This window comes from Silurus meridionalis, chromosome 1 (assembly GCF_014805685.1).
Source record: "Silurus meridionalis isolate SWU-2019-XX chromosome 1, ASM1480568v1, whole genome shotgun sequence".
Lineage (NCBI taxonomy): Eukaryota > Metazoa > Chordata > Actinopteri > Siluriformes > Siluridae > Silurus > Silurus meridionalis.
In genome coordinates, this window is record NC_060884.1 from 1,989,356 (window position 1) to 1,999,355 (window position 10,000).

At 46.8% G+C, this 10,000-nt stretch overlaps 1 protein-coding gene across 18 annotated transcripts in view; it reads right to left on the bottom strand.

Annotated features, from left to right (window-relative positions):
* The window catches only part of baz2ba (bromodomain adjacent to zinc finger domain, 2Ba), an 80,754-nt gene that overhangs the window by 1,139 nt on the left and 69,615 nt on the right, over nucleotides 1–10,000 (bottom strand). For 10 of the 18 annotated variants that reach the window (XM_046852781.1, XM_046852711.1, XM_046852704.1 and 7 more), the window contains 14 exons: nucleotides 8,442–8,693; nucleotides 8,108–8,331; nucleotides 7,801–7,875; nucleotides 6,478–6,703; nucleotides 6,282–6,344; nucleotides 6,041–6,185; nucleotides 4,985–5,760; nucleotides 4,633–4,897; nucleotides 4,359–4,514; nucleotides 4,093–4,253; nucleotides 3,706–4,007; nucleotides 1,990–2,125; nucleotides 1,694–1,840; nucleotides 166–467 (listed from right to left, as the gene is read on the bottom strand). In XM_046852781.1, coding sequence (XP_046708737.1) covers nucleotides 166–467; nucleotides 1,694–1,840; nucleotides 1,990–2,125; nucleotides 3,706–4,007; nucleotides 4,093–4,253; nucleotides 4,359–4,514; nucleotides 4,633–4,897; nucleotides 4,985–5,760; nucleotides 6,041–6,185; nucleotides 6,282–6,344; nucleotides 6,478–6,703; nucleotides 7,801–7,875; nucleotides 8,108–8,331; nucleotides 8,442–8,693 — 3,230 coding nt within the window. The remainder of the gene's footprint in view (nucleotides 1–165; nucleotides 468–1,693; nucleotides 1,841–1,989; nucleotides 2,126–3,705; nucleotides 4,008–4,092; nucleotides 4,254–4,358; nucleotides 4,515–4,632; nucleotides 4,898–4,984; nucleotides 5,761–6,040; nucleotides 6,186–6,281; nucleotides 6,345–6,477; nucleotides 6,704–7,800; nucleotides 7,876–8,107; nucleotides 8,332–8,441; nucleotides 8,694–10,000) is intronic. The other 8 variants (XM_046852804.1, XM_046852812.1, XM_046852788.1 and 5 more) reach the window with 3 other exon arrangements.

Sequence of the window (10,000 nt, forward strand, 5' to 3'; positions counted from 1 at the left end):
GAAGTGACTGATTAGTGAGGCTGGGATTTGAACTCATGCCCTTTAGAGCCAAAGTCCAGTGCCTTAACCACCTCCCCAGTATTAATGAATTTTACACTATTTGTATCAACAGGTGTTTGTGACCGACATAAAAGTGATGAATGACATGCTGAAATAAAACGGTACCTGCACAGGCCCAGGTCGCGGTTGTTGTCCCTGGCCGTTTTGGCTCGTTTCACGCAGGCCGGACTCTCTGGTTTGGCAGCAGGAGGAGCCGGAGAGCTCTTTTTCGCCTGGCTGGAAGTCGTGGCTGTTTTCTTTGGGCTGCTGATGCTGGTGCTGCTGCTGCCACCTCCTCCTGCCTCCTCTTCCTCACACACCTCCTGCTGCTTCTTGTTCTTCTTGGCCGCCTCCGAGGATTTCTTGCCCCCTCCGCCGGACTGCATTCGACTCTGAGCCTTTTTGTTCTTCGGCGACTGGTTGCTCGCCTGCGGGATTCGGACCTGTCAGTTAACGTGGTCTCGCTCACGTCCCTGAAGCCATAAACACTTATTCCTGCACTTCATTTTATGCTCCCTAAGTCTGCATTCGGAAATCAACATGGAACTTTCCCAAGGTATCACTAACACACACACTTTAATGCTACACAACAGATTATTTTCAATACCACTATCAGCAAGACAGTGAGAGGAAAGAACTTCCACGTTCCAGTGCATACAATATGCTGACTTGTTTTCATAAAATTCCGGCTTATTATATAGCTAAAGCATGTGATTTTCTGCAGTTGCATCCATTACGCGAGTGAGACGATACTTTTGCATTTTATAGGGCTTTAAGAATTACTCAAAGTTAAATAATAAATAAGTATAAATGTAACCAATATAAATTGATTGATATATTAAAAAAAAAACAAAAAAAAACTGTATTTATATTAGCGGCCGGCTGATTTATCAGTTTTGCTGGCACTGATAGTTGATTGCTGGAAATATCGGCTATCAACAAAAATCCATAGTAGATAGTAGATAGTTTTTCCGGGTTGCATTCGTTGCTTTTTGTTTTTACACGCGAGACTGCGCGCTGCACGGAGAGCACTATATTATATTTATTATTTATAATTTATTAATTATATATATATTTTTTTGTATTAAAGTTCAGTACTATTTTACATGGAATGTTTTGTTTGTTAGTTTTTTATTCAGCATCCATTTAAAAAACTTGATTAAGTTGATTAATTGGTTATCGGCAAGTACGATCCAACCCAGCTATCGGTATCGGGATAATCAACTAATTCAACTGCTAATTTATATTAAGAGAATCACTGGTAAAAAACTTTTTCCGGTATCGGGTCGAGTCAACACCATTATAAATCCCCGAAACTGCCGTAAATTGTTTCAACATACTTCAGGCAGGAGGTAGATGCATATGCACACATGCGCAGTACAAATTCGGTATTGGATCGATCAGCCACAAGCACCGTCTAAAATGAGCACTAATGAAATGCATTATGGGAGCCAAAAAAATGGCCCGTCTCTGATTAGGTCACGTGAGTAAAAAAGCGTTTCTATCATTTTTCACATCACAACCTGTTTCTGTTCACTGGTTTCTAAAGGGAAGAAAAATCCTTGACCAGACTGCATACGTGTATACTTTAAGAGCAGTGTGTGTGTGTGTGTGTCAGAGGGCTCTGAACGTGACGGGAGGTGGTGGCGGTTACCTTGGAGATGCAGGCAGGGCAGTACCAGTCTCCCTCAGGGATGGCGTTGATCTTAGGCTTGTGGCAGTAGGTGTGACAGCCCTTATCACAGCCATCGCACAGCAGCAGTAAGTCCTCATTATCCCCCTTACGGCAGATCTGGCAGTACTACACACACACACACACACACACACACACACACACACCTTAGTACATGCTTAAAATACCGTTTCATCATCGTGCACAGGTTGGCACTGAACCCTGGACTGAGAAATATACACACACACACACACACACACACACACAAACACACTCACCACTTTCATGATGGATCTTTCCCAAGCGATGGACTTCTGCAGCTGTTGCAGGCACATGGCCAGCTGTGACGAGTTCCTCACCTCGCTCAAAGCCTTCCTCCACACCTTCATCCCCGGAGCGATCTCCTCCTCACTTCTAAGAGACAAATACAACAAAGAGATGGGTTACACACAAACACACAACCACTCTCACTCAATATGGACAAAAGTTTGTGGACACCTGAGCATAAGATCGATATTGAACATCCCGTTCCACATTTAGTCCCCATTTACTGTTATAATAAGCTCCATTTTTCTGGAAAGATGTTCTACAAAATTTTGTGGAGATTCTGTGGAGATTCATTCAGCCACAAGGTGTTAGTAAAGTCAGGCACTGATGCAGGTAAGGAGGCCTGGGGTGCAGTCAGTGTGAAAAAATTAATTGATGTTCAATAGGGTTAAAGCTCTATATCAGGAGAACTTTTACTCCAAACCCATGTAACGTATATCTTCATTGAGCTGGCTTTGTGCATTCTCATGTTGGAGCAGGTTTGGGTCTCCTAGTTCAAGTAAAAAAATTAAAAGTTGTAGACGTGTGCCTTCAACTTTTTGGTGACAGTTTTGTCAGGTGTCCCAATACTTTTGACCATATTTTATTTTTATACACACACACACACACACACACACACACACACACACACACACACACTTAGGCCAGCATTATTCTTGATGTTACCTGCAGTAAAGCATGCACACGTCAGATAAACAGCACGTATGTAGAACATTAGCACACAACAGAATATCATTTTTATATATTTTATATATTTTTTATTTTTTTTTGTCCAGCAATATCAAATCGTTTGTTTTTTATGTTCTATAATCTCCCTGGATTAAAAAAAAAATCTGACGATCACTTTGACGGATCGCTGCACATGTGCAATTACGATCACGATCTGGTCATCAAAGTGAAATAAATACAGAATTAATATGATTAACTTGTCACTGTCGGCCAAAAATGTACAAAATCAAGCTATAAATCAAATTAATTTCCTGACGACGATAAAAAATAAATTTTATTTCAAAGTAGAAAACAATTTTGTCTGAAATTAATGTCTAGATTAACATTAGCAAATTTGTGAGATATGACCAGGAAGTCTGGAGCCTACACACCGATCATGGAAATCATGAATGTTTCACAGGGCCTTACCCAGACCGACTTACAGTCCGAACGCCTCAACCACTAAGCTCCCACCTCTCCCACTACTGGATTACACATCGAGTATAATGCTGCCCGTCGTTCCAGACAAATACATACACACACACACACACACACACACACACACACACACACACACACACACACACACACACACACACACATCCTGTGGAATGGCACTGACTGTATGAGGAAAACTTCTGAAGAGGAATCGAAGCCCCGTGGTTAGAGTGCACCATGCTCTCACAAAACAACAGCAAAGAGAAATCCTTCGCACAAATGACCAAATAAATTGAACGCATGCAGCCAAGGACAGAAAGGAACTCAAATGCAGGTGAGCCAAGAACCATGGAACCCGTGGAGAACCTGGGCCCCGGGTGAGAACACACACACGCCACAAGCACAGCCGCCCCAGCCAGGAGAGAAGAAAAGGGGGAGGAGGAGAAGAAAGAGGAGGAGCAAGAGGAAAAGAGAGAGGATAAGAGAGGGAGGGATTAAGGCTGGCTGCGTGGATGACCTACCCTTCCCCTCCAGCGCTAGTGGATGGCGCGGGGGCGGGCACAGTGACCGTCCCCACATTATCCAGCCTGATCTGGATGGTTGTCCCTAAGGGGCTCCGCAGGTACCTTCTCTCGATGTGGCGCTCCAGCTCGGCCAGGCGCATCACGGCGATGTCCAGCGGGTTGCTGGGCTGCCGTCTTAGGCCTTTCTCCGAGCTCCGCTCCTCCTGTGACTCCGCCCCGGGGCAGGCCTTGGAAAAGGGTTTGTGCTCGTAATACAGCAGGTCCTCCCTCTCCGATTGGGGCTCCGGATGCATCCAGCCCTGCAGTAAGACAACGGAAACCAAATACTAAAAAAAATGACCAAGAAAAATATTTTTTTCCCTAGACATGTTCTCCGTTCTTCACCTTGACCTGCAGGCTGGCTGAAGTGACCCTACGTTCGAGCTCCTCCACCTGCTGCAGTAAGGCGATGTCCGTCTCCATTGCCTGCTCATCCACGCACCACTCCTGAAGCGTCTCCACAGAAACCTGGCCCTCGTCCAGCTCCGACACCTCCATCACTGCTACTGCACCCACACGTGAACATACACGACAGGGAATGATCGATCCACCCCCAGTGGACACAAATTGCATCAAAAGTAGTGTGTAGTTTGTAGATTACAGCCACTCACCCTCTTTGTTTTTGTTGCACGTCTGGGAGATAAGCTCCATGGATTTCTGGATCTGTTTGTGCAGCGCACGCTCTCGGATCCCTCTGCTGTGGAGTGCCTTCATCAGGGTCTGCAGTTCCTCCATCTCCGTCATCTTCCACCAGCCCATCATCATGTCTGCAATACACACACATGGAGCAACGCCATCATGAGAAAGTGTGTATACCTGGTCAGCTTGAACAACCTTACATTTGAGCTAATAGATTTGGTGTTTGTGTCCGTGTGTGTGTGAGACCTTCTGGAATGGGCTGTGGCTGTGGCTGGTCATGGTTTCGTGGCAGATCGACAGCAGGTGAGGGCTCAGAGAGGGGTTTGTCCCCAGGGGGTGCAGGAGAGCCACTTTTGCTGGTGGAGACACTGGGGGCAAGCAGGGGGCTGGCACTGCCCTCAGTGAGCGGACAAAGAGGCATAGGACTGCTGCACATGGGCAAGTTGGGGCTGATTACCCCACCTGACCATCCACACATGGGCAAAGGCAGCAGAGCACCACCGGGTTTTACCTGCATGCAAAAGGAGAGACGTTAATCAAATCCGTGAAGTGAAACAGATTCTGCATCTCAGTTTCCTGTTATATAAAGGCTTCCCACCTGCAGAGGGGAGACAGTGAGGATTCCCAGGCTGTCAAGAGCAGCGTTTGGAGGGCTGCTGGAGGCAGACGGCGGTTGGAGGTGTTGGTGAGGAGAGCAGGATGAGGCAGGGGGGCTCCTTGGCTGGACGTTGCTCGTCTGGGCTGAGGAGTGCGGTGGTGTTGTGGTGGGATGGATGAGCGAGGAGTCGTCACAGGGAGAACGGGGCAGAAGGCTGAACCAGTGGCCGCTGCGCTCAGTCAAAACGCGCAGGAGCTGATCGTTTGCCAGGAGGTGTTGCTGATGCTGTAGGGACAGAGGGACCCCAAACTGGGGCAGAGGAGCACCAAAGTGAGCAACGAGAGGTACGACGTCTGCAGGAGTGCTGCACAGTACAGTAGACTTGGAGGTAGAATGAGTCGGAGATGATGCCGATGCGGTCGCCGTAGTGACCGGTTCCACACTGCTGTCCGGAGTCCTCACACAAAGGGATGTGAGGTCGCCAGGTGGGTTTGGGGGCTCCTTGAGAGGACACGAGTCTAAGAGCTGAGTGTCCTTCTCCTGGAGCTCATTCAGTGGCAAACAGGGTTTCTCGTCTTCCTGCTTAACTTCCTTCTCAGCATGATCCTCTTGCTTCACCTGAGCTGGCACCTGGGCCTCGGGCTGCTGCTGTGCCTCATCTGCCTCTGCCTGCATTTCCTCCTCTTCCTCCTCCTCTTCTTCCTGTGGTTCCTCCTTGATCTGCACTGGCTCGAAGTTGCGGAGCCTCTCTCGTTCCTTCTCCAGCTCCTCGGGACCTGTGGAGAGACGAGTGGATATGCTTCAGCTGGCCTTCATTCATGTTTCTTGTATAACATCACACACTCCTTTCACACCAAATTTTGTCGATCTATCAGTTCGTTACTAATGAATAATAATGGATAAAACCAATACATAGGTAAGTGCAAAAGTTTGAATCCCTTCAATGCACTACATTAGAAAAGGGAGATGCAATTAGCGTCAGCTGACTGTAAAAGTTCTTCTATAATGAACACTGTATGTGTGTGTGTGTGTGTGTGTGTGTGTGTGTGTGCGTACCTTCTCCACTCTCCATTCCCTCGACGAAGACGCCTCCGCACTGTGGGAGAACCCAATAGCGACGACGGTAGCGGTCCTGTCCATAGCTCATGGAGCGTAACGCGTGAGACGACTCAAACAGCTTCCGTCTGATCAGATTCTGCTGCTGCACTCACAAAAACACACAAGAGACTGTGTAAGTGTGTGTGCATAAGTGTGTGCAGGTGTTCGTTGAATACGGAGTGCATGTGTGTGTGTTTACCTTCGATAACTTGTCTATCTGTTTCTCTAGCTCTTCTATGCTCGTGGCTTGATCTCCTTCATCCTAAGCCAAACACACACACACACACACACATAGATAGAGAGACACACACACACAGACACACACATTATCCAAACATGATCACAATAAACATTTAGCCGTTTTCCGCCCCATTTAGCTGAGTTTCGACTCTCACCTCGTCGCACGTCTCTACCTTCCTCGCCTTCTTCACCTCTTCTTCGTCGTCCTCGTCCTCGTCGTCCACGCCATCGTCGCTGTCCTCGTCATCGTCCTCGTCCTCGTCACTGTCCCCGGCCTTTCTCTTGCGCTTGTGTCCGGCGCTTGGCGTGCCTGTGGCCTGAGGCTCGTCCCCTCCAACGGCTTCACGCTTCCCCGTGCGTTTTGCGTGAATGTTCTTCAGCCTGCACACAAAAATCGCAGCAGTTCAATAAAAAAAATACGACAAACTTACATTTAATAAGATACAAATTGCACTAATCTGTTTATAATCTACATCAATTCTGTCCTGCGTGTTGTTATACTTATACACGGATATTTACGCTGTAATCCTCATTTGAAGAATCCCAGAGACGGAGCTGTGTATTTTTTAGATGTTTTAATTGCCACTGAATTTTTTTCCAACATAATGTTGTACATGGACTACACGGACAAATGTTTGTGGACACCCGTGCACATTCCACATTTAGTCTCCATTTGCTGTTATAATAAGCTCTACTCTCCTGGGAAGATGTTCCACTAGATTTTTTTGTAGATTTGTGTGAGATTCATTCAGCCAAAAGGGTGGAAGTAAAGTCAGGTGGGTGAGGTGAGGAGGCCTGGGGTGCAGTCAGCGTTCACATTCCACACAAGGGTGTTCCAGGGCTCTATCACAGGAGATCTTCCACCATATACAACCCATTCATCTTCATGGAGCCGGTTTTGTGCACTAGGGTGTTGTCATGCCATAACAGGTTTGGGTCTCCTCGTGCAAGTGAAGGCTGAGTGCATCCCACAGTTTGAGGGATAACCACATATGTGTCTAATATTAATATATTAAAATATATATTTATTATTAAAGGTAAAAACCTGTGACAGCTCAGTGGTTAAGGCTCTGGGTTACTGATTATAAGGTCGGGGGTCTAAGCCCTAGCACCACCAAGCCGCCACTGTTGGGCCCTTGAGCAAGGCCCTTAATCTTATCTGCTCCCAGGGGGCCACACCATGGCTGACCCTGCACTAGGGCGAAAACCATTAGAAGTGGTAACTCAGTGGTTAAGGCTTATGGAACAAGGTTAAGGATTCAAGCCCCAATATTGCAAAGCTGCCACTCTTGGGGCCCCTGAGAAAGGCCCTTACCCATATCTGCTCCAGGGGTGCTTTATCATGTCTGGCCACAGCTTCCTAACGAAGAATTTCACTTTGTGACGAGTATATAGCATCTTTCAGTGTAGTCTATCGAATAATCTTATATAGAAACAAATGAAATAAGTAACATTTAGTGCATTTGTTCAGCACTTACTTTTTGAGCTTTCCCTCCACGATGCACTCGTCTTTCCTCAGGACGTTCATCTGGTCCAGGCTCTTATCAATCTCACTGAGCGTCAGAGCACGTAGAAGAAGAGAAGAGAAGGAGTGAGAGTAGAAGAGAGATCTAAGCTACATAATCAGAAACGCTGAAACAGCGGGCGAAACGCAAAGGCGTCGTTACTAATGAATCATCTCAGACCGACCGTCTGTGCTTAACCTCCTTACACGCTCTCACTGCCAGATGAATATTTAAAGAAGTGCTACAGTGGTTTTCAGAGTGTTCGAGCCCACAGGTGTACCTGACCACGCTCTTGCTGCAGGACAGCTCGTTGACCAGGAAGGCGAGCACCGAGGCTTTCTGTGAAGGCGTATGTGCTTGGAAGGCCTTGGTCTTCAGGCTCAGGGCCATGTTGGCCAGGACCGTCTGAGCGCAGTGGGCCTCCATGTACTGCTGCAGAACCTCCGACACATTGTCCCGGTTCAGACCTATGTTGGTCAGATGATCACCCAGGATGGACTTGGCCTGTGGAGGACGAGGGTTTAGAACATGAGATCCTGTACTTGTTGTGGATAAAAATGTGTGTGTGTGTGTGTGTGTGTGTGTTTGCGCAGACATCTCTGTTTATCTCTCACCCTGTACCCCGGAGGCAAACCCGGGTCGCACACGGCTGACGAGAGCAATCGCACCAGCAGGTCCTGCACCTGCCCCATGCTGTTGCCCAGGTTGAGTAGCCCCTCCTGCAGCACGCCCAGCGTGGGAACCTCATTCTGCTCCATCCCCAACACCTTCCCAAAGCTGCGCAGGAACTGCACCACCATCAGGCAGTCTGAGAAAACCTGCCCCGGGAGCACCAGGCCTGGGATACGAGACAACTTCGGCAGAGGCTGTGTGGGAGAGAGAGAACGCGAGGGACAGAAAGTGTGAGATGGAGAGACAATGAGATAGAGATTTAGACAGAGAGATAGAGAAAGAGTTAAATAGAAAGACGGATAGAGAGAGTGAGATAGAGAGAGAGTAGGATAGGGAGACAGAGAGATAAAGAGAGTGAGACAGAGAAATGGAGATTGGGAGACAGAGAGATAAATTCAAATAAAGAGATTTAGACAGAGATAAAGAGCGAGAGTCAAACAGAGAGATAGAGTAAGAAAAAAAGAGAGACACAGAGTGCACAGGTTTCACGGAGGGTCTTTATCATTTACATAGTAAGTGCTCAGGCTTCTTAATAACGTACAAATTTACAATCAACCCCTTTTTTCTTCTCATCATTATTTATTATAACTCATATTATTGATTACAGACTCCTGAACTCGTTTCACATGTTTACTCGTACATTTCTCCATGTTTTTTTTTTATTAGACGCCAGACGCTCACGGCGATGCTGTGCCCTGCAACGACCACACGGTGTCAGCGTTCCCGTCTGTCACTGATCTGCCTCGGAGAGGTGTTAGTGATGACCTAATGCTGCTACAGACGATACATAAGCCTCAAGGAGACGCTTTTTTTTATTCTCCTCCTGACTGAGCATCCTGGAAAACACAGGAACCTGAGAGCTCGGGTTAAAACACAGGATTCGAGAGGATTTCTGGGAAACTGTTTCACTACAAAAAGGAAAAAAAAACCCAGCATGGCTCAGGGCTAAAGTGATGATGATGATGATGATGATGATGATGATGGGCTATCAGAGCAACTGTTCATGAGTTCTATAATCCTGCAGCTTAGCATCATTACAACGACACTGCAATTCATTCAGTACTGAATTCAGAAACGATATAAATCCTATGGAAGGTAACGGACACATGGGACACACAGGGAGTCTCCTGGTAGCAGGTGTGTGTGTGTGTGTGTGTGTGTGTGTGTGTGTTATGAGGAGGGACATGGGGTATAAAGGTAGATGGACACTGACGATGAAAGCACCAATCATTAAAAAAAAAAAGGAAATCGCAGGAGGAGGTTTATGGATGTTGTGAAAAGACATGCAGGTCGTTGGTTTGGGGAAAGACAGAAGATAAAAGACGAAAGCGGAATTTGAGAGAACAAGTGTTCCTACCCGGAAATGTTACCCGGAAATATAACTATAAACATATAAAACACGACGTGTCGCTCTTTTAAATATGATTAGAAATGATTGAATGGTAGCTGTGATGTGACGTCATTAATTACAATTAACCTATAGGTGGATTCTCACATCGTG